This window comes from Benincasa hispida, chromosome 12 (assembly GCF_009727055.1).
Source record: "Benincasa hispida cultivar B227 chromosome 12, ASM972705v1, whole genome shotgun sequence".
NCBI lineage: Eukaryota > Viridiplantae > Streptophyta > Magnoliopsida > Cucurbitales > Cucurbitaceae > Benincasa > Benincasa hispida.
This window is the reverse complement of record NC_052360.1, coordinates 74,329,279-74,353,971: the sequence shown is the minus strand read 5'-3', so window position 1 is coordinate 74,353,971 and position 24,693 is coordinate 74,329,279. Positions and strand designations below refer to the sequence as shown.

At 32.7% G+C, this 24,693-nt stretch overlaps 2 protein-coding genes across 6 annotated transcripts; both read left to right on the top strand.

Moving 5' to 3' along the window:
- Positions 1-427: 427 nt before the first annotated feature.
- Positions 428-5,553, top strand: LOC120068509. 4 transcript variants are annotated; one of them, XM_039020303.1, is made up of 4 exons: positions 428-1,085; positions 1,363-1,528; positions 2,523-2,631; positions 3,396-5,553. In XM_039020303.1, exons 2-4 carry the CDS (start codon positions 1,496-1,498, stop codon positions 5,000-5,002), a joined length of 1,749 nt encoding a protein of 582 aa, XP_038876231.1. In that variant the 5' UTR covers positions 428-1,085; positions 1,363-1,495; the 3' UTR covers positions 5,003-5,553. The 4 variants fall into 4 exon arrangements, with proteins under 4 accessions (XP_038876231.1, XP_038876230.1, XP_038876232.1 ...); XM_039020302.1 differs by having other exon boundaries at positions 1,359-1,528; XM_039020304.1 differs by having other exon boundaries at positions 1,270-1,528.
- A 10,307-nt stretch (positions 5,554-15,860) lies between these two features.
- LOC120068500 lies at positions 15,861-21,447 on the top strand. Of its 2 annotated transcripts, XM_039020290.1 has the most exons (5): positions 15,861-16,247; positions 16,338-16,482; positions 16,813-16,950; positions 20,376-20,563; positions 21,115-21,447. In XM_039020290.1, exons 2-5 carry the CDS (start codon positions 16,424-16,426, stop codon positions 21,297-21,299), a joined length of 570 nt encoding a protein of 189 aa, XP_038876218.1. In that variant the 5' UTR covers positions 15,861-16,247; positions 16,338-16,423; the 3' UTR covers positions 21,300-21,447. The 2 variants fall into 2 exon arrangements, with proteins under 2 accessions (XP_038876218.1, XP_038876219.1); XM_039020291.1 differs by having other exon boundaries at positions 15,873-16,482; positions 16,816-16,950.
- The last annotated feature ends 3,246 nt before the right edge of the window (positions 21,448-24,693 follow it).

Below are 24,693 nucleotides of genomic sequence, written 5' to 3'. Positions count from 1 at the left end.
ACCTCGTCGAAAACCAGAGAAGTAATCACCATTGAAATGGAGTTTGAAGTTTAAAGAAATCATCATTGTATTGTGTTTTGGTATTATTGATTTGAGACTTCAGCCGTGAAAATTGTCAAATCAGTGTTCAGACGAGAGCGAGACTTATAGATTGAGACACTTGTGAGGGTAATTTATTGGTATGACGATGATATCAGAGGGTCAATTGACATTATTTTTTAAAAATGGGTCATTTGACATTTTGGACCCAAAAAATGAACTTTCAAATGAAAGACATAAAACATCGAAATATCTCAATATCAAACCCAATGGGTCATCCGTACAAATTTCTCAATATCAAACCCAATCAATCACAAGAATTGAACTTTCAAATGGAAGCAAATTTTCCTAAATCAATTTAAAATCAGCATTAAAATTGCACTTCACCACTCTAAATAACCAATATTTATTTTGCGTTAACTATGTAAATATTTGGCATTCAATGAAGGACATAAAACATCGAAATGAGGCGATGAACTTCAATTCTTGGTAGAACTTCCCTTAACTAATCTGCCCAAATAAAATTTTCTCAGTAACGAAAATTTCTCCGTCGCCACGCCGTCCAAGTCGCCTTGTCGCGCCGCCTCCGTCGGAAGATACAATTTGTTTCACCTGCCGTCCGTCCGAAGATGGAGAGATTGACAATTCGAGAGCAGATGGCGAGAGAGATGGCCAGATGGGACATTTAAAATCACGTTTTAGGGTTTAACGGGGGCAGTTTGGACATTTAAAATCTTTCACCCTTTTAAACGTGACATAGTTTTAGCAGTTCCCCAAATTTGTTTAATACTCCTATTTTTAGGAATTTCCCAATTGGTGGAGAGAATGTATTCGATTCTTTCCTATTTCTCCATTGATGATTTTTGATTGGTGAAGTCCACACAAATCGGACAAACCTAATCTCACATCGATTCTTAGCTTTTTCCCTCCATTTTTTCCTCATTCCCCGAATGATTTGATCTATATGATGCTCGTTCATACCTGAAAATGCCGCCCTTAAGGCTCAATTCCATCTTCAATCGCTCTCCAATGCCACATTCTTCCAGGTGCGGCGTCCTTGTAATTGTTGTTGTTGTTGTTTTTTTATTTATTTATTTATTTTTGTTTATAATCCCATTTCTAGGTTTTATTTACTAACTTCAGTCCAACATTGAATTTAGCTCTTGGTTTCTTTCTTTTTTAATGTTTTGATTGTTTAAGAGGCTTGATTTCAACCTTTTGCTCGTCTAGAAAGCTGACAGTCGTCCGTTTTCTCCACTATCAAACTCGACCTTTTGAAACTCATTGTTGTTAAAATTAATTATCTGGTTTTCCTAAAGGAAGCCGGTGGAATACGATGATCTCTGATCAAGGGGTGCTTGCAGCAGTTACATAAAGCCATTAGAAGAAAGGGTGAAAGAATCCTGCGGCAGTAAAGCACTCTCGTTGTGCATATTATTGGAGAAATTTTTTGAGGATGCCGCCACAATGCGGTTTTGCACTCTTAGATGTACAAGAGAAATACTACAAAATATCTCAAATTTGTATCTAGTAGTTATTAGAGAACATGTATAATTTGGAATCTACACATTCAGTGATTGTTATGGGGCTGAATCCCATTGTACTTTATAAAGATAACCTTAAAAAGTAGGATTCAAATACACTTCGTTGAATTTTGAGGACTGAATTCTTAAAAGGGGGTAATAATTTGTAGGACTAATATCTGGTATTCTAGAATTACGCATATATGACATTTTGGTTTCTTGATTTTGTGAAATTTTGTTGGAGAAGAAGGTTTGGAACTTTGGAATAGAAGGAAAAAAATTGGTTATTGATATTGGTGAAGTAGGTTTTGTTTTTTTTGTTTCTTTTTTTTTTTTAAAAAAAAAAAACGGAAATGGGAGTTTGCTATGTGGGAAAAGAAATACTTTTGGAAAGAAAAGGGAAATGAATTGGTTGTTGACCTCACAATTTATCATAGCTGTAGCAGGCATAGAGTTGTTAGGCTCAGGGCTTTCCAAATTCATGATGAGCAATAAAGTTTAATCAAATGAAAAGTATGAATTTGGCCTGATAAACTGGTGTTCATGGAATTGTTTGTTAAGCATTTGTTTGCTACCATGTTTTTCATATTTGTGCTCCGAACTTCAAGGAAACTCTCCCCATCACCATGCTGTCATCTTCATAATAGCCATTAAACTTAAAATGTCAAGGGCCTATTTAAGTTGAGTCTCGGTAGGTCTTAGCATTAAAAATTGGCCATGGTTTTATATTACTCAGGTCATTGTGTTTTCCGAACCAAGTTTTTCTTCAATTCAGGTGAACTAATCAATTTGATTGGATGATGTCTCTTATAAGTATGGAATGACATTTACATTATTATTACTATAAGAGTTCAATTGTCGATCTTGTCATGATGAGGGTACAAGAGAATGCAAGTTTCTTTTTTTTTTTTTTGGAGGGGGAGGGTATTTTCCTTTTATAACTTTTCCTTGTTCCTCCAGATGGCATCTGGATGCAACTGGTTCCACTGGAGCAATGTCCACTACCTTTTGCCCTCAGATGAGCCTGACTATTTCTCGTTGCCTTCCCCAACTCCTGAATGGCCTCAAGGTATATGATACTCTCAAATAAAAATGAGTGGAAGGCGTTTGTTCATTGTTTGTTTTATTTGTTTCCCTGTTACTTCTCATTGAATTTGAGGCAATTCTTTGTTTGTTCCTGAGTCTCTGACTCAATGTATGGCTTTTGTTGATAAGGAGTATTGGACTAACTACTTATTTCTTGTTTCCCGCACTAAGCTAATTGGGTTTGTCGTAGTCTAAAATTTCTAATGTTGAAGTAGGAGAGAAATATGATGTTGATCTCCTGTTATTGAAAACTATCAGGCAATTATTTTACATTTTCCAAAAATTCCACTTCGAGCTAAAAAGTGATGCATTCACACAATGTAAAAGGATGGTGGTGGAACAGAGCATCCATTAACATTTGAGGTCACTATAGCCTGGGAAGTTTTTGGACAAATTTTCAGTAGAGGAAAATCTTGAAGAAATTGTAAATATGTATTTAATGTTGTAACATTTGTTAATGATTTAATACTTGAGTACTTCTTTAATGTTGTTTTGTGTTGTTCCTACTGATATTATTGTCAGCCAACATTCTCTCGATACTATTAGCCGATTTTGATTTCATTTCAAGAAAAAGTTTAAAATGTCTCTAGTTTCTTTAAATATAGGTGTCGAAACGTGTTGATTTTACCAAGTAATCTAACTTTTGATAAGTAATTAAAAGGTCTAGAGCTTTTAGTTGTGTAGTTGCAGTTATATGCGTAATAAATATCGATCCTCCTTTAGTGAATTTGATGTATGTCATCCTAGGTGGAGGTTTTGCTTCTGGAATAGCAAGTCTTGGGGAGATTGAGGTTCTCAAAATTACCCAATTTGTTTCCATATGGGGTTGCAATCTGACACGCCGAGGAAATAATGGTGTCACATTCTACAGACCATTAAGGATACCTGAAGGATTTCACTGCCTTGGTCACTATTGCCAACCTAATGATCGGCCCCTACACGGTTACCTTCTTGTTGCGAGGGAAGTCGATGGTTATTTTCAAGAAAGTGATTATATTAGCAACATTGTTAAATTGCCAGCCCTTGTGGAACCTCTTGATTATACATTGATATGGAGTCCAGATGATTGGTTTGAGGAGAAGTACAGTGAATGTGCCTACATTTGGCTACCTCAACCACCTGATGGTTATAAATCCATGGGTTATTTTGTCACTAACAAGCTAGAAAAGCCTGAAGTGGGTGAAGTAAGGTGCGTTCGAGCTGATTTAACCGACAAATGCGAAACTTATCGCTTAATGTTTAATATCAGTACTAAATGTAAAAACTTTCTAGTACAGATTTGGAGTACAAGAGCATGTCATCGAGGGATGCTTGGTAGGGGAGTTCCTGTAGGAACATTTCATTGTTGTAGTTACAAAGGCACTGAAAAAGAGCTTCCTATTGCTTGCTTAAAAAACCTGGATTCTACACTACATACAATGCCCAACCTTAATCAGATTCATGCTCTAATCAATCACTATGGACCCACTATCTTCTTCCATCCCAAAGAGATCTACTTTCCATCTTCTGTTTCATGGTTTTTTGAAAATGGGGTGCTATTACACAGAGATGGCATGTCATCTGGGGAGGCCATACATGTTTGTGGCACGAATTTGCCTGGTGGTGGGAGAAATGATAGGGAATGTTGGATGGATTTGCCAACTGATGGCTGTAGAGACAAGATCATATATGGAAATCTGGAAAGCGCCAAGCTTTACGTTCATGTGAAGCCAGCTCTGGGAGGGACATTCACGGATATGGCTATGTGGGTTTTCTGTCCCTTCAATGGACCAGCCACTCTGAAACTTGGAATTATGAATATTAGTCTAGGGAAGATTGGACAACATGTTGGGGATTGGGAGCATATCACTCTCAGGATCTGCAACTTTAGTGGAGAACTTTGTAGCATTTACTTCTCCCAACACAGTGGTGGTGAATGGGTGGATGCTCACAATTTGGAATTCATAGAAGGAAACAAAGCCATAGTTTACTCCTCAAAAAGTGGACATGCTAGTTATCCTCATCCTGGGGTCTACATTCAAGGCTCTGCAAAGCTCGGGATCGGAATAAGGAATGACTGCGCACGTAGTCATTTTTTTGTTGATTCAAGCATCCATTATGAAATAGTTGCAGCAGAGTACTTGAGATGCAATGGCATCATGGAGCCTTGTTGGTTGCAGTTCACGAGAGAATGGGGTCCAACTATTGTCTACAGCTTGAGAACAAAGCTTGACAACATGATCGATCACCTTCCATTGAGAATTCGGCTTTCAGTTGCAAATATATTCAGAAAGTTACCAGGGGAATTGTTTGGAGAGGGTGGGCCAACGGGGCCAAAGGAGAAGAACAATTGGGAAGGAGATGAGAGGGGCTAAAACTTTGTCGTGCAGTTTACATTTATTGCTGCTTCAGCTCACTCTACTGGTTGTTGTTATGGCAGCCTGAGGTATTCATATGACAAAGAGGGATGTGCTTTGTTGTTCGGTGGGATTAATCAAGGTGCGCATAAACTAACTCATACATTTACGGATATTAAAAAGAAAAAAAAACTAGGACAACAGAATTGATTGGAGTTTTGATTCAATATTTAGAATACAACTTAGTTCGAAGACAATTCAATTTCTTATGTATTGATTCTTGGTTGAGACAATAGGTAGTACATAGATGGATATCTCAGCCTATTTCTATTGTAACTTAGCTTGTAATTGACAAAACATTTTATATCAAATAGAGAAAGCAGGGCATACCAAAAATAAGTAGGTAGGGAATATCATTATACTAATTTTGGACTCAGGTTTGATTAATATTTTACTGTCAATATATTTTATTTTGATTAACAATTTTATAGTGAGAGGGTTGAATTAAAAAAGCACTTTTGGTTCATGGATAGTTTGTGCAATTTAAAACATGTAAGAGTATAATTGTAACAATTTTGTAAGTTGAGATTCAATGATCAAATAGAAAATTCGAGGTATGGTTGCGATAATGCTTATAGTTTAGGGGTAGTTTTTGTAATTTTCTCTAAAAATGAATCATATTGGTCCCTGCATTTTGTTTGATCTAGAAAAATTTTAGGTAGGTAGATATTTAATTGTCAATTCAAGCATGGTTTTGTGAATGAAACGCTGATTAAATGTTGATGGTTTGATTCTCACTCATGAAATTATTGAACTCATTTTTTTTTCTTTTTCGTTCAATATTTATAAGGATGGAAATCAAATCATTGGCATTTAGAATGTATGCCAACCATTAATTTTGTTTTCTTGTGTAATTTCTCATTGAACCAAGCTTTAGAATGTTGATCTTAACGGCAATCTTGAGATCTCAATTTTATGAAAATGTCTATGATAATCTATAATATATAAATGGGACAATAGGGGAGAATCTTTCCCTTCCCTTTTTACCTTACGTATGTCACAATAAATTTAGAAGTTTCAACCATGAACACATACAAGTAAATCAAGAATTTAAAAGTCTCCACACTAAATCATGAATAAAACCCAATAAAAATATATTTATAACTAAACCAGTACAATTTAATCCTAGTAGATTCATGAATTGTATCCAACTAAAAAAATTACATTCCAGTAATTAAAAATGAATTTTTGGCAAAATAAAAATTAATATGAATATTATATTAGTTGTTCTTTTCATTATATCTTTAAGACTCTACCCATCTGTTTTACTTTTTTTTTTAAAATTGTTATACTGTTTAAGATGAGATTTAAGATGGAATGAAACAAAAGTAATTGAAATTTCATGCCTGAGTTGGCTTATTATGAATTAGTGGGAAAGAATGGAATTGTCTGGAATTGTTGTTGAAATGAATGAGAGATCAGTGGAGTTGGCCTGAGATTTCAATTTGTGAAGAGCGAGAGCGAGAATACCATACAAATTTTCCTTTTTTTTTCCTTTTTAATTATTACACATTCCACATTCTTCTTTCTAATCCTTTCCTTTTTTTTTTTTTTTTTAATTTTTCATTTTATAAAAAAAGTTCTAAAAATATTTATTATTTTATTATGATTTTTTTATTTAAACTCTAAAAGAATAAATTAAAAAAAAATAATAACTCATAAAAATAAAAAAATTTAAATTAAATATCTCATTTATATAAAAATAATTACAAAAATCAATGTGTCCCACAAGGTGGACGTCGTCGATTTCGAGCTGGTTGTCGTCGTCGCCTTCGAACTTGAGGTTTGCTGGGTTCTTGATGTTGCTCTGGTACTTCTGTAGGCGCTTCATAATATAAATATTCATTATGCTTCTCTACGACCCGACCAATGTCCATGTATGTATGAAGACGAAGGGACCCAGCCTCTGAGTCGTAATTGCAAAAGTATGAGAGACATAGCTATCTCTTGAACCTCAGGTCTTGTTGTTTTGCATAGTTGTCTATACAACCATGCAAAACATGCTCCACCCCACGAATACCGCCCTGCATCATGGAGGTTAGCTAACAGTGGCAAGAACATCAAGTGACAAAATGACTTGATTTATCTGAAAACAGACTTCACTCATCATTTGTAGTATAATATGCTCGCACATATCTTATGACGGTTTTCCTCGTCTGCATCATCTGTGAGATCACGAAATTGTGTTCCTAACCATATTAAACTTAACTCAATCCTTTAATCTGTCGGCAGGTGGGTCGCACCGAGGTACAGTTGAAAACTTTTAACTAGTCATTCGTACATCACTTCTGGTTGACGGGCTTATCGTCAAACAGGTAACCCCAAACAACACTTCTATGTCTTGTGAGTGATAGTGCACTCTCCAATAGACATTATTGGAATGTATGCGTCTCGGCCTCATCTCTCGACCAAGGCTGTGATCGAAATGCATCCAACTGAATAAATCCTGCCTCTCGAGTCTACAAGATATTTCTCCAGTAGTTACGATCTCGCCATACAACACTATGATCGATGATATTGGACTAGGTCAGTACAAAACATCGGGATCAATAGGTCCTGGGTTTATCTTGACGCTTCCAATGCAACCCTTATTTCTGCTCTTCTTTCTCGAAATAGTTCACGCATTTGAAGAATGTTATCTGAGCAAAGAGCATTTTATAGGCAACATTCGAGCTCCTTTGAGGACTCCATTTATGCACTCTGATAGATTTGTCGTCATCACCCCATCTGAATCTCCATCATGTGTAAGTTTATTGCTCTAAACTAATGTTGTCAAAAAACTAGACAGCTTCGATTTATTTCTTTGATATCTTCAATTGCTTTGTTGAACTTTTGAATTTAAAACTGACATCCAACAAAATAAACATAAACTGACACCCGAAAAGTTTCATGTTATCACAACGAGATGGATTGGAAAGAACCAGCTACTCGATAACGGTGTGGATTTTGTAACCAGTTAGATATAATTGAAGGAAGTGTTTCTTCGTTACTAAGACGGGCTCCAGATAGTTAAGGATTGAATAATAAATAATTTTTTTATATATAATTCATTTTATTGTATATTCAATTTTTTTTATATATTTATTATTATATTCATTTTTTTTTTATAATAATCTTATTGTATATTCAATTTTTTTTTTTTTTTTGTAATCAATAAAGTTTTACATTATAATAATCTAATATATTCAATTTATAATATAATAATCTAATTATAATTCATTTATTCAATTTATTGTCTAATGATTATTAAATTATAGTATAATAATCCAATATATTCAATTTATTGTCTAATGATTATTTGATTATAATATAATAATCTAATATATTCAATTATAGTCTAATGATTATTCGATTATAGTATGATTATTAGCTATTTTTTCTCTTTTTTTTTTATATATATTTCTATGGAAAGTTCAAATAAAGTGAAGACTCTCGCTTTTGCGCTCTCGCTCTCGCTCTCTCGCTCTCTCCTAAGATCTCGCTCTCTTTATTAATATTGTTATTTTTCCATTAATGATTACTAGCTTTCATTTCTTCTGGAACAATCACAAACACTTTTTTTTATTATGGATCTACTTTTTTGTTTGTAGACAAAGCTAATTCAGAATTGTCTTTCATTCCAAGGCATAACTTGTATCCATACACTTCATATTTGCCTAGAGTTCGCTCCCAGAAATATAGCCATCCCCACCCCCTCACGTCAATCTCACAAGCCTCCGCCTAATTCAAAATGATAACAAAATGCATAGGTTGTTAGAAGCATCTCGAGTACACAAATACATATAGTATACCATTTCATTACTTTATTTCCTCTATGAGGGAAACCTGCAATCTCGAGGGTGGATGTGTGTCGAAACTTCAACCTTCGACAACCTAAGCGAGATTCGCGAGATTTTCCTTATCGAGGGTTGAAGTTTCGGCTTATGTATTGTTTCCAAGTTTTTCTTTGTTCATCGAGTTCTCAACGTTCGACCTCCACATTAGTCGAGTTCTCAACGTTCGACCTCTAGCCTCAAATTTCCAAAACAACAATATTTCTCTAATAAGTTTTGAAAATAACAATATTAATATTAAAGGTCCTTCTAAAAGTACAATATCCTTTTAATTTTCCCTTTATATTGGATCTTCTGATAATCATAACTAAATCATGTTTTTATGATTATCTTTATTATAATTTTGTTTTAGACGTGAAATATTAGAAAAAAAAATTCATTTTTATTAATTAGTCTTATTTTAAAATTTTGAATCATATTGACTATGTTTGGTAATCATTTTGTTTTGAAAATTAAGCCTATTTTTAGCATGAATCCTCATCTTCTCCTAAATTATCTTCTTACACTTTTTTAATTTTAAAAATTGAATGTAATTTTTTTTTCAAATATCATATTTGATCTTATCTTCAATTTCAAATTTTATTTTACGTATAATTTTTTCAATTTTCATCTCCTTTTAATGATTTTGTTTTTTTGTTCTCAATCGACAAGTCTACTTTGGAGGCTTGACTTAATCGATTAAATCCACGGGTGCATAGATGAAAGGCTCGACTTAGTCGACCATCAACCAAGAGTAAGTTGTAAAGTATGTTTTTCCAAAGTGATTCCTATCGAGTCATTGTGAAAAGATGGGTCAAGTATATAGAAGGTGTTGGTATTAACAAGTTTGCCTTGGGGTCTTAAACTCACCTTGATAGATTCGATCAAGGAAGGAAGTACCTTCACCCAATATTGTTTGTTTCTCTTTTGTTCATAAGATCTCCACAATTTACATTAACACCACAATATAATTCAATTGACGATTTTTAATTGATATTTTCATATCCCAATCTAAATCAGTTTCTTTCTTCATGAATACAATTCATGAATCCTTACCAGTCCAGTCGTCACTTTCTAAATTGATATTTTGGATCTAGAACAAGAAAAAGTAAATTCAATAGTTTGTTAATTGATTTCCAATTGTAGTTTATTTGTTTTTAAGTTTAATGTATTTGTTGGACGTAATTGGAAGATTAATTACACTATATTTGTAAGTCACGTAAATATCTCATCGGAAGTATCACAAAAAACTTTCACAATATCTTTTATGGCTACAAAACCCTCATTCGAATTACAATGTTACTAAACTTTTTTCCTTTGCACGTTTCTTTTATCACAAGTCTTTATTTTCTCAGATAGACCAATCACATTTAAAGTAGTAGAGTGGAGAAAATAATGGTTGCGATGATAGATTCAAAGACAATGATTCTATTCCCGATAGCACTATTGTTTGGGATTAAGGTCAACGACAGAAAACTGAAGTGATCACTGGTGGCTCCGAAAGAGCAATAAATGAAGTTGGTGGAGAAGAAGCCGAAGCCGAAGTTGGTGGTGAAGTTTTGGTGCAAAGAGAGGGATCCACACCCGATGAAGCAAGGTAGAATTGAAATCGAAGATGTCGCCACTATTGGTGGAGAAGCCAATTTTGGAGAGGAAAATGACGACGATTTGGTTGGAGAAGAGGTCGGTGTGGCCAAGAGAGACACCAATAGTCTCTATGTGTAATTACGATATTTCTTAATAAGTCAATTTCATTTTCATTTGTATGGTTGATGGGTGGTTTAGACTTTTATAAATTCGTTTATTTATTTATTTTTTTTGTTTTTAATTCGTTTTTCTATTTCAAATGTTGATTTGCTATTTTTTATTATTTATTTATTTATTATTATTATTTTTTTAGCATAGGTCCAATTTAGTTTATAATTTTTGGCAAATTAAAAACGAATGTAAATGTTATATTATTTGTTCTATTTTAAGACCATAACCATTTGTTATACTAACTTCTCCTTATACTATTTATATTTATTTTAAGACACGTGACTTCAAGGAAACAAAAATTCAAGCGGTTATGTTTAACAAAGTTATTGAAAAATTTGGTCATATTCTTGTGAAAAATAGATCGTATTTCTCGACAATGAAAATGTTAAAAATATTAATTCCAAATTTCCAAATGTGAATGCGGAGATTGAAATAAGTTTTTCTCTGTCTACTATAATCCAAGATATTGAATAACCCTTTCCTCTTTAAATGTTGAAATATGATTTCAGCCAATTTCATGAGATTGATCAATCCTTTATCAAGACAGGAAAAATGATAGGTAACAATTTAAATAATATATATGAGTCAAATGTTTATTTATTTATAAATTTTCGTATTAATTATCTATTTCATTTTGAAGATCTTATTGCAATTGTACTTTCCGTGAGATCAATAGTTGAAAAGAACTCGCCCAACAATACAATTATGAAGATAGATGTTTAATGAATATTAATTGTGTGGTTATAACACACTGTTTTATCTAGTCGAACCCAAGTGCAAGCTCAACTAGAGTCTTGGTGAGTCTAGGGTTGAACTCAGAGATTGCTTTAAAAGTATGTAATGAAGTCTAATGCTTTGATCTTGATACAATTGATTACTAATTAGATTGATTTTGATATTACTCTAACACTAAGTTATGTGCGATGTGGTTTATACTTTAAGTAAAATAGTATATGCGATGGTTGTGAAATGTAGATATGCGGTGATCAGGGTTGAAAAGAATATTCGCTAACAATTCCTAAGTAAATATATAAATCATGCGTTCAAAGCTATGCACTCAATATTAGAACATACACTTCTCAGTGTATATGACCACACTATCCTGTCTCTAGGATGCATGCGATGAGTGTGTAATGCAAAAGATGTTACTCATTTCTAAGGAACCTCTTTTCTTGTTTTATGAGTTCTAAATCTCTAATTCTTTCAAACTGTATTTAATCTACTTAGAGTAAGCTTTCGAGTTATCCAAGTATTTCATCAGGCATACGGAAAACAAGTAAAATGCATGGTTTATTGTTTAGTTCATGTTAACTAGATGCTTCTCAACCCATAAATAATTTTGCTGCTCGTAATAAATAAAGAGAGAACAGATAAAATATGAAATGAGTATGTATTCATATTAAAGAAATGAGTCTTTGCAATGCTTAAACAATAAATACACTTAAGAGAAGGAATAGGGATAGAGAGTCAAGCCGTGGTGTGTAATTTCTTGTTTTCCCGAGCTTCCTCAATGATTGCTTCGTTGCAAGTATTGAAAGATGGAGTTCCTCTTTCATGACTATTTATAGACGTTTGAGGATAGCTTTTCTTCTCTTGCTCATGATTGTGCCGATAAGGTGCATTAAATTTCATACTCTGATGTGTCGTCTGCTACACATCAGAAGTTCATTGGCTTTGCAACAAAGCTTTCTTATCAGCCACCAACTAAATCTTTGATTTGACCTCCATCGTCCATGTGTCGCGTCATGTCTCATCGCCTGGAGTCACTGACTCGGCCAACTATGTGATCATGGGTAAGAGTTGAGAATTCTCATTCGATCGCATCAGCAGACATTCTACACTTAAACAAAGTGATTTCAACTTTAAAATAGACAAATTAGACATTGAGTGTGTACAATCTCGCATGCTGCAATTATTTTTATGGATTTTCTTAGCATGTTGTCGTATTTTCAGAGTTTTTTTCTTAATTGTTTTAGATAAAAGAGGCATAATAACTTGTATTTCTACAAGTTATCAATGTTTTTTTTTATAGATCTTTGGTGAGGAAATAATTCACATGTTATCTTTATAAACTTATGAAATTTTGTAATAATAGTTGTTTTTGTTTTTTTTTTACATGTTATCATTTATTTTGTAGTTCCAAAACAATAAAATTGACATTATGAAATGATTTAGTACTGAACAAGGTATACTTAGAAGACTTGATTCATTCTAAACCAATCATTTTGGCATCAAACATTTATAAAATTGAAACGTATGAAGGTAAGTTTTATACATGAGCATATATTTTAGAGAGGAAGAAAAAAAATAGTTATTTAAATTTGCTTTCTTCTTATTTTAGGAGAATGGAGCATGGGACAACAATGACAAGTATCATCTTCATTGAACTAGATTTTGTAGATTCAACAGAGCTATAAACAAGAGATATATATATAAATTATATTGTTTACTTCAATTTTATTATGACTTTTATATTACTAATAATAATAATTGAAAATTTATATATGTAGGAAGGAAATTCTTTTGAATCACCCAATCATCTCAAATTTTATGCCTCCATCTAAAAATATGCGAGATACAAAATTAGTAAGTATTAGAAATATTATTCATGAGTTAGTTGATGAATTATATGTTATGTAAATTTGTCATCAATGTGTGCACTCCAATAGAAGTGGAGAACACCATTCATAGTGTCAATTCCAATGATGTTCAATTCGTCAGAAAATATATGTTAAAACTTATAATTATAAGTTTTAACATAATTATAAGCTTTAACATATATTTTCTTATGGTCAAATGAATGCACGTGTAATAGCTTTTGAAGTTGCATAAGTTATAGTTGGATGTAGTGTTTTTTTAATATGCACCCAAATTTTACAGATAATCCTAAAAAGTCAATACATGTTTTTTTAGTTAATATTCTCTTATAAATTATTAAAAAAATTTCATATACAATTTCAGACGAGGAAAGAGAACTCTAAAATATATCGCAATTTTATCCTCTCAAATAGATAAAATTTCAAATTTATCATTCACATGGACAAGAAGAGTGAAGAAGATAGAATAAAACAGCACTTTACAAGAATAGAGAAGATAACAATTCAAGAATCTAATTTAGAAGTTGAAGCGTTACATGTTAAGAAAAAAAATTAAAATAAAACCTTAGTATATTCATTTCTTCACATTTTAGTTTTTATGTTATGTTAAACATCACACATGTAATTATCTTTATAATATTGAAACACTACCTTTTATATTTGAGATTTTTTTTTTTTTTTTGGATTTAATAGTATGCTTACATTTTTTACCGGTTAAAAAAATTATCATAAAAAATCATGAGGAAATAAAATATCATTTTATCTAATTTTGATTTATGAAGATCAACATATAACTTAAATTTTGTTGCAATTATATGGATTTTAATTTTATTCATCCATCTATTCTTTTTACATTCTTATCTCTCTTTCCTTGGTTTAAAAGTGACTGTTTGCACTTTACAAGGAATGAAAACTCTAATAATTTTGAATATATTTCACAATACAATGGAACATAATTAAACAAATATGATACAATTATAAATCATTATATATTTCACCATACAAAATATATACAATTATATCTATTATTTCTTTCATTACTTTTTGAAATAATATCAATATAGCTATTTTAAATTAATAACAAATATTTCATTCAATATAGAAATTGCACCTTCAAAATTTTATATTCTAAGAATTTAAAAACACGGGCATTGCATGTGCTTGTTTACCGGTATCGATAAAATGCCAACGACGATGAATATTTCTAAAGAAATTATAAAAACATAATTTTCAAAATAAATGTCTAGTTTTTTTCTTTTTTGAAAATAATACTTCACTAAACCTCAAGGATATCCTGGAACATTTACATTATTCTTAACAAGCGAGATCACCCAATTTGGAAAATTATTACACAAAACACCCGAGAGCCTATAACATCTAGCTCTCTTTGCAACTTCATGAGCTACCAAATTAAAATTTCTCTTGATATATACAAAAGAAATAGAATTAAACTTAATTGCACTCATTGAAATCTCCTCAAACAAACATTCATCTTCTAAATGAGATATCGCCTTTCCTATAGCAAATTAATAGCAACTAAACAATCAAATTCAACTATCTCCAAAAGAACATGTTGCATTTAGATGGGACCATCTATCTACGAAACTTAATTGAAATCTTCAAAAATCAGACGACAACAAGAAATTACTTCAAATCTCCAAAGTACGAGGGCAACAAAATAACACATGATCAACAGTTTCGGGTTCTTCACAGCAAAAAAGACAGTAAATATATATATGTATATATATATATATTCATACCTCTATAATGTAACACCACCCTCGTCGGAAGAATATTGCTTTCCATATAAAATGATGAATTTTGGTAGGGATGTTCAACTTCCATACTCTTTCCCAAATTCCGTTAGTACTTGATCCTTCTTTTGCAATCAAATATCTCATAAATAGCTGATATCCACTTCTAATTGAGTAAGAACTAGATTTATCATAGTGCCATATTAACTTGTCATGAATATGTCTATTAACAAGAAGAACCAAAATATACTGAAAATCATTCTTAACTAATAAGTTATTCAATAGATCATCATTCCAAGCATTAAATGGGAGGAGAAAGTCAGATATATACATATTTACAGTTAAAGAGTTAAAACAAATAGGTTTGAAGCTTAGAGGTTTAAGCATCCATGGATCTAACAACATGTGAATAGAAGATCCATCTTCCACCCTATGTCTTAGACCTTTTGATAATAGATCTCTCCCCCACATGAGACCATTCCAAATAAAAGAAGAATTAGGCTCAATCACAATAACAAGAAGAGAACAATGTTTGAAATATGGGTCTTTGAGAACTAAAGAAACAAAAGAAGTCAGATTTTCCAGGTCTTCGATTAGCTTATGCAATGTTTCTTATAAAATAATAAAGCTATTGCAAATAGGCTAAAACCTCTTCTTAATCTTTTTTTTTTTTTTTTTTTTTTTTTTTTTTTTTTTTTTTTTGTCTCAAGTTACGTTTATTCCATATCATTTTATTCATGATAATATTATAATTGGTCGTGAGTGTTTACATCATATTAAAGATAGGAAATGAGGCAAGAAAGGAGTAGCTACAATTAAATTAGACATAAGCAAAGCTTATGACTAGGTTGAATGAAATTTTCTTAACAAAATATTACTTAAAATGGGCTTCGATCCTTCTTGGGTGTCTTTGATTTATCATTATATCTCTTCTGTTAGATTTTCAATTACCATTAATGGAGAACCTAAGGGTCACATTTCTCCCTCTAGGGGACTTCAGCAAGATGACCCCCTTTCCCCTTATCTCTTTCTTTTTTATTGTTGACGATTTATCTTTTCTGTTGCAAAATGCGGTCAATAATGGATCTTTATCAGGTTCAACTTATGGAAGAAGAAGAAGAATACATACCAAATGGAAGAAGAAGAAAACACAGATAAAAATGAAAGTAGAAAAAGAGGAAGAAAACAACGAAGCAGAACCAACATGAAGCGGAAGAAGATGAATGCAAAAAAAGCACATATTTTTTCAAATCCAGAAGAAGAAGAAAGAAATACATTTGAGGTTAAAGTGGTAATTTCTCTGATTTATTTGTTTTTAAATTTGGGGTTAATTTTCATTTGGCCCAAGGGCCTGCAATTCTTCTCGTCTTAGAAAGAAAAATACAAGAGATGTAAAGGGAAATTAAAGAAAAACGTACCGCTGAGAGATAGAAGGAGCAAGGAACCCCAAAGCTGAAAATGCTGGCCAAAAGATTCGTTTCTATATTCAAGCGCTCTCCAATTCCACACGCTTCCAGGTGCGCCCTTCTTGTAACCCCCATTTTCGCTTTTTTCTCAGAATTTTACACCAACAGTTACCGACTCACCCACGAACTTCAGTTAAACATGGAATCAATAGATTGCCCGCATTTTATTTGAAAGATATAATATCTGGGTTCTTCAATTTTTGCATGTTTTGATCGTATAACAGGCCTAATTTCCACATTTACGATCGTTTAGAACTTGGGACTGCTTTATTTGTTGTTTTCTATGGAAAAGAAACTTTGGGCTTGATTTTTAAAAAAATTTCATTGATTTTTAATTGATAGAATGGAACTTGGTGATCTCTGATTAAGGGTTGCTTGCAGCAGTTCCATAAAGCCATCGGAGGATGGGGTGAATAAATCGTGGGGTCGGAAAGCAGTCTCTTTTGTACTTATTACTGTTACTGGTGGTGTAGCTTTGAGTGCTTTAGATGACCTTGCCATTTATCATAGCTGTAGCAGGTATGTATGATTTGCTAGTGATTTGTTAGAATTTTCAAATTTGGATGAATTATATCGTTAAAGCAAATGAAAGTCTGAATTTGGAAAAAATAAACTCTTGTATCTTGGGATTGCTTTTTACGCAAGTGTTTGCTGCCTTGTTTCACTTTTCAATGCTTTGAAGTTCAAGGAAATTAATGTAGTTGGATTATGGTAAATTGGGTATCTTGGTCAAATCCTTGATTAATTAGAGTTAGAATTAGTTTGTTTTTCAGATCTCAAAAGAGAATTGTCCTCTTGTATTCATAACTTTTGATTTGTTACAAATATTTTATTGATTCTGGGAGAGAATTCTCTGTTTAGTCCCTTAGGTTACATCTGAAACTCTCACCGTTGCTATGTTGTTTTCAACCTTTAAAATTGGCTAGCTTTTACATCACTCGGGTCATTATATTTTTTAAACCAGGCCTTGTCACTTCAGATGAACTAATGAATTGGATTGAATAATATCTCATATTAGTATTCGGTGATGTTCATTATCGTTACCAAAAGAGCTCAGTTGTCAACCTTGGGGATAAGAGACTGCAAGAATTCATTGTCTTTGGGTTTCTTTTACCTATTCATTATTTGCTTCTTTTTTTTTGGGAAACGGAAATGGAACTTTCAATTGATATAATGAAAAGAGCAATAGCTCAAAATACAATGAGACCAAATATCAAACCAAGGCAATTAAAATCTGAGGATCAAGAGGTGCACCCAGACATCTCAACTATGTTGACACTCCCATAGCACTCTCATCATTTCCAATATGAGTTACAGGGATTTAGAGTTTACAAAAATACTAGATCGCTTGATTAAATAGAAAATAAAAATGCATTCCAATTAAGACAAATATTCTGGATTGAATAATCTTCGAAAAGCCTGGATTGTGAACTCCAAGAAGAAGCTAAGAGGCGGGTTGACCCCCATTTGTCAAACTAATCTGAAAGACCTCCCATATTTAGAAGATATGAATGAAAGGCCAAAAGGAAGAGTAGGGAGAAGGGCACAAATGTAACTATGGAAAAGAATCAAATTAGTTAGAGAGGGGACCGCCAAATCTATAACAAATTCGGTTAGTAGTGGGAAATTCTGTTAGTAGGGAGAGGGGTGACAATTTGTTATAAAAATAGGAATGTAGAGGCAGGGAGGTATCTTTGATTTTCTTGAGAGCTTAAGCTTGTTGAGCTTGTATGCAGGAGGGGGGTCTTGACCTTCCTAGGCTATTTTGAGCCAAAACAGTAAATATATAATTGAGACACTACCACAATCTTTAGACTTATCATGGAAAACTCTTTGGTTACGTTCAAGCCAAATCTCAGAAACCAAAGCTTTAATTGCATTTGACCATAGTATCTGAGCTCTAAAGGTAAGAGAAGGACCAACCAACAAATGGAGAATGTTGTCTCTAGCTGTATTCCCAAAAACCAATTGAGCTTTGTTTTTCCCCCAATTACCAGGTATAATACTTTTCTGGATGAAATCGTGCAAATAGATGATAGATCTTCTAGGACTTTACTTGGATGCATTTTTCTTGATTTTAGAAGCCCAACTAGATTCCATACCACAAATACTCACCAGCACCCTTTTGTGTTGGTGTATCTATAAACCGTTTTGACCAGAAAGCCTCTATTTTTGGTAAAAAAAAAAATTCAATTTGTCATTTTGGCTTGGTGTATCTAATTGAGATCACCTTTTTCAATAAGTTAGCCACCTTGTTACAATTAAGACGAGATCCTTTAGGATTTGATCAATATTTTTGGAAATAAATAGGAATGACTTCGAACCAACTGAACTAGGACTATTTACCTTATTGAGAAATGGAAAACTTCCCCAATTTCTTGGCTCTTATCTAGATTGTCTTTGAACCTGGATTCCAAACAATTTTCTTCTTGAGATATATCTCCAAAAGGAAGACCAAGGTGTTTGAGATGCTCTAATAACCCAAGTGAAATATTCAGCAATAGATGCCAGTTCTAATCTGATATGAGGTGTAAAAAATTGGATCAATTGTAGCCTACGATTGATCCCAATTACAAAAAAAGTCTTATGGAGGTTGACTTTGAGACCTGACACCTCTTTGATTTTAGCCTCAAGGAAGGAAGATAATTGCAATGTGGCTATTAACAAACTGTTAGTAGTTGATGGCCCTATTCCTAATACATATGGAAAACCCACCATGCCACTTTTATCCAAAGATTGAGTCAACAATCTACTCAAAAGTCAAAAGCATCGAAAAGTTTAGAGAAGAGAGGCAGACTTTGATACACACTCTATTTCCTACCAATTATTTTGAGGTATATATATAAAGTCCCATTCACAAGATTATTATCCTTCCTTTTATTGGATAACCAAGCTTGTATAATGAGAGAATACGGAAGGGAATACAAAAAGAAAACCCAACAAAAGGAGCCAAACTATAACCTGACTAACTATACCCATTGAACTAATATTGAGGGGTCCATGCCTATTTCGTTTTGAAAATTCTTGGCTTCAGGATATCACTTTCCATCCTTTAGTTGAGTCCTGGTGGATTAATAATTCTGTTGGTGGAAGGCCCGGACACAGTTTAATGATGAAATTGAAAATATTAAAATTCTTTCTCCCTTCTTGGGCTCAGGCACAGCGACAGGCTGCTTGCTTCCAATTTACCTACACTAATATCTAAGCTTCGTGGTTTGGATAATTTGGTGGACCTTGGACTGCTTACGAGTAATCAACTTTCTTCCCGCCACGAGCTTAAGGAACAAATTGAGAATTTGACGGCTCAAGAACAGATCTATTGGAGGCAGCATTGTAAACTAAAATGGTTTACTGAGGGGGATGAAAAAACTAGATTTTTCCATCGTATTGTGGCTGCTCATAAAAGAAAATGTTCTATTTCTGAAATTCTTTCTAGGGATGAGCAGAGCTTACTGACAGGAAATAGCATTGAAACTGAACTTTGTGATTTCTTTTCTAAGTTGTTCACTAAGAAACATGATCAGCGCTTTCTTCCTATTAATGTTGATTGGAGCCCCATTTGTAATGAGCAAGCCACTAATCTTGAATGTTTATTTACTGAGGATGAAGTTTTCAGAGCTGTTTCCTCCTTGGGTGGGAGTAAATAGCCTGGTCCTGATGGTTTTACTCGGAATTTTCCAGTTTTTCTGGCCAACTTTGAAACATGATATTATGAGTATGATCCATGATTTCCATTCAACAGGTATTATTAATGTAATACTTCTGAAAAAGAAATGTAGTCTGTTAATTCTCTTTAATAAAGAAGGAACCAAACTTCGGTTCTCATGGACCTTTTCGTCACGTGTGAAAGTTCTTAGGAACGGGAAGCTAGGGTTCTCATGATTTTCTTTTGCAGCTGCTCGCTGGCATAGACTTATTTTATTTTATTTTGTTACTTTTCCCAGCAAAGCCATAGAGAAGGCCAGAAACAATCAAGCAGTTATAGATGCTATTGGAGAACCCATTGCTAAAGGTCCATGGTACAATGCATCACTTGCAGTTGCTCATAAGAGACATTCTCTATCCTGCACGTTTCCAGTATCAGGACCACAAGGCACAGGGATCCTCCAACTGAAGGCAGTTCGTAATGGAGGTTGATATACCTTTCCTGTCATCTGGTGCACATTTTCTTTTGTTGATTCAAGTTTTAATTTCAATAGAAAATTATAAATGGATAGACAAGTATCTTTTTTCTATCATTTTTTGTTTGTTCTTAGGTGGTGTTTTTAGCCATCCGACTTAGCTGACATAACTTCAATATGAATTATTTGGAAAAGGCTCTATTTTGAACATTTTTTTCGGTAAAGTTGGAAGATTCTGAAGGTATTTGTTAGGTATAGAATTTTCTTCTATAGGTAATATTCTTTAAATTTTCAAAGCATGGTTAGCTTAGCAGATTTAATTTCTTATCCCTTTTCTACCTGAGATTAGAGGCTGATCCTTACATGCATTATCAATTCCTTAGATTTTACTTTTGCATCAATACATATTCAAAATGGAATCTTGTTGTATGTTGTTTTTGTTTTTGTTTTTTTAACATGAATTATCTTCCATTTTCAACTCTTTAGAGGGGAGAGAGATTGACCTTGTTTTCTTTCTTTTATAATTTTTTTATGGTAATTCTAAGTTGGAATCTCTCAACAGAGGATTCCTGGATTTCTTTTCTCCGGCCTCGAGACTGGGACATTTTGATCATGGATGCTCTCCTTCATGTTCCTGCAAACGAAGGTAAGCAGAAAACAATGCGTATTAATCTCACTGAGAAGTTTGCCCCCGCTGCTTGTGTCTCATGCACTGATTGTCAGCCTCCAGAGACAGAGACGAGATGAAGTCAGTTTGTAAGGTTGATGAGAAACTATTGTCAAAAGTTAGCAGTTTCTATTAGTTTTCTGTCCCGACATGATTGTGAGCTAACCGAAGGATCAAATTATTTATTATTCCCACCAAAATAATATTTTCTTTGAGGTTGAGTCTAAACCATGGTGGAACCAGTTTAGAAGATTTATTATTATACAACTTTGCTGACATAAAATGTGGCAAAATTATATGGTTCTCCTGTAAAACCCAAGTTATAAAAGAAATAATAGTAATTATTCACTTGATTATTGTTCTTATTTGCTTGTTTGGGTAGGGTCGTGTTGTTCTACCGATGCTGCCATTAACTTTGATCTGTACCACAACCATCAAGAGTTGGTGGTAAAAAAGGGACATGGGTTTAATAAAAAACCTAGAAGGAATGGGCTTAATTCATAGTGGTCAACTATTTAAGAGATCCTACAAGTTTTCTTGACACCAAAATGTTGTAGGGTCAACCAAGTTGCTCCATGAGATTAATCAAGGTGTGCATAAGCTAGTCTAAACATTCACGGATATAAAAGGAAAAAAGACTTTGATTTGTACCAATTATGAACTTTTAAGCATGAATGGTATGCAATATTTACTCTGTGACATGTCTTCTTTAGTGTTGAACTAGTTAAGGGACTTGCTAATTGTAGACCAATGGTGCACAATTCGAGTTTGAAGGAGCAATATTGTGAAGGAAAACATAGTTAGAGTCACACAGAAAAAGAGCAACATTTTGAAGGAAAATGTAGCCGTAGAAGAAGAATTGGTTATAGTGAAAACAATTCCTTTCAAACTTCATATGTTATTCTTAGATGTATTGCTTATGAACAATGATACTCTAAACTCAAAGTGATGGATGAAAGCTTGGGATGGAGAGTTTATGAAGCGGTGATGGTGATGCTGCTCGACACTCTCCCTCTCTTATTCAGGACAGCCACGTGAAAATGGCAAATTTGCCAAGCTGAAGCTGGCATTCATTGCTCTTCCTTGCATGTGTATTCTTCTACGATATAATTGATGCAATTACCAGATTATAAAATTTCTTTGGTGTTAACATATGTGTTGATCCATTTTTAATTCTAATTTCTGTTGAGATGTGTGTGTTTAGATGTATACGTCAATACATGATTGTAAAAATATTAGTGGTTGAAGTTTAACACATATTGGATGTCAGTTAAGTTATACTTTATTTGGCCGTGACCGAGGAAGTTAATTTCAATATATGTTAAAGATAGTAATTAATCAGGTTATGAATTAAAGGACGCAATTGTAAGTTATCCTTTTTTCTTTTTCATTTTAATTACAACTTGACATACGTACATACGTAGAAGTGTGTTATTATGAGATGACAACGAGAATTTGGGATGCAATGATTCGCCTTTTGGTTATCTCTCCATTATAAACTAGCTTCTTAAGGATAGTTGGGCAATTTAAATAATGTGATGCATTTCCTTTTTTAAAAAAATATCATTCTCCAAATTTCGCTCGACTAATATTGTGTGAAACATATTATTTGAGTCAATTAAACTTCTTCATAACTCAGTCAATTTAGACTATGTTAGATAGGTTATAACAGTTGTATTTTCATGACTTCTAAGTTTAGCAATATCCCTTTAAAGTTGGCAAAATATTAATGGATGCCAGTTGAGTTATACTCCCTTTGATAGTAGTGGCTGATGAAGTTAGTTTCAACATATGTTAGGATAGTAATTATTTAGGTTCAGAATTAGAGGATGCAATTATAAGTTCTTTTTTTTTTCTTTTGAGTTACAATTTGACATACGTACATATATAGAAGTGTATTATTATGAGTTGACGGTGAGAATTTGGGAAGCAATGATGGTACTATATATATATATATTGACTAAATATCAATTAAAATTCTGAACTAATAATTGTATCAATTTAAATTTTGAACTTTCACAAGTGTACCAATACCTACCATTCTTCAAATTTCATCATACCAATGTCGTGTGAAACTTATTATTTGAGTAAATTAAACTCCTAAATTTTCATAAGCCAATCAATTTAGACTCTCCGATTACTTTTGAAAGTCATCCATGCATTAATTGTGTGTAGATTTCTTCAATCTCGATTTTATAAGATGGACAATTAAAGTAAATGCATGGATGATTCTCAAAGGGAATTGGGATTAAGAGTAAAATTATTCATTTATGAAAGTTTTAGGGGTTTAATTGATACTATTATAAGTTTTATAGAAGGATTTTCCAAATGAAGCGTAACGAGTGTAAATTGATAAACTTACAAAAATTCAGTAGGTGTTTGGGACAATGAGTTAGTTATTATAGTCTTAGGTTGTTATAATTGGATTATGATAGTTTGTGCTTGAGTGTAGGTTATTTTAGTTTGAGTTATAATAGTATGTGTTTGAGGTCTAAACTATTTTAGTTTGAAAATAAAATAGTAAACACTATAGCAAATAATAAAAAATGATGAATGTAAAATAGAACTGTAGTGAATAGTAAATATTGTAGCAAATGAGGGTTTTGAAATAGTGTTGATTGCTAATTGAAAGTTTTGAAATAGTTTTTATTGTAGCAAGAGGTGGTTATTATATTTTGATGATAACCCTTGCCCCAAACGCCCTCTCTGTTTGAATTGATACAACCCCCCTAAAAATTAAGGGTATAAATGAGTACTTTTCCAAAATTATTTAACTTGGTAGCTGCAATATAGCTGTCTCTCGAGATTTTTTTTTTTTTTTTGTTCGATTTCATAGCATCATCCTTTGTAACGATCAAGATTGGTAAGCCAGCTTTATGTATGACAATGTTTATCTTCTTATTTCAAATATAGAATATATTTTTTTGGAATAAAAATTTTTATAAAAATACTTAAATTAATAACTAAGTTATTTTTACTTTTAAAATATGTTTTAAGTTGTGGGATTAATAAATCACATTTTCTTTAAATATTTTTCGTGTTTGTATGAAAAATATTGAAGATATCAATTCATTTTCAATATTGACCTATGGAAATTTCACTCCTTAGCTTGTGTTTCACAAATTATACACAAAAGAGTCATACTAAGGTGCATCATTGATTATACTTATCTTTTTGCATCATACTCCAACCAATTAGTAAACGGAATATAAAAATAGGTTAAAAATCAATTTTAGTCCCTAAACTTTCATAGAAGTAAGATTTGGTTCATGAACTTTGATCCGTAACAATTTAGTCCTGAACTTTGCTATGTAACAATTTAATTTATACTTTAAAATTTGTAACAATCTAGTCTTTATTGTAGAAAATTAATGATAAGATTTAATGAGATTTCATGCATAATAAACCGTTAAACTAATTAGAGACACAATATTTTTGCAAAAATAAAGTTTACATCATAAAATATTAACTTAT

Coding starts and splice junctions, on each gene's coding strand:
- LOC120068509 (XM_039020303.1), top strand. CDS start 1,496: ATGCCGCCACAATGCGGTTTTGCACTCTTAGAT. Junction 1,529..2,522: donor GCGGTTTTGCACTCTTAGAT/GTACAAGAGAAA, acceptor TTGTTCCTCCAG/ATGGCATCTGGATGCAACTG. Junction 2,632..3,395: donor AACTCCTGAATGGCCTCAAG/GTATATGATACT, acceptor ATGTCATCCTAG/GTGGAGGTTTTGCTTCTGGA.
- LOC120068500 (XM_039020290.1), top strand. CDS start 16,424: ATGCTGGCCAAAAGATTCGTTTCTATATTCAAGCGCTCTCCAATTCCA. Junction 16,483..16,812: donor CCAATTCCACACGCTTCCAG/GTGCGCCCTTCT, acceptor GGTTGCTTGCAG/CAGTTCCATAAAGCCATCGG. Junction 16,951..20,375: donor ATTTATCATAGCTGTAGCAG/GTATGTATGATT, acceptor TACTTTTCCCAG/CAAAGCCATAGAGAAGGCCA.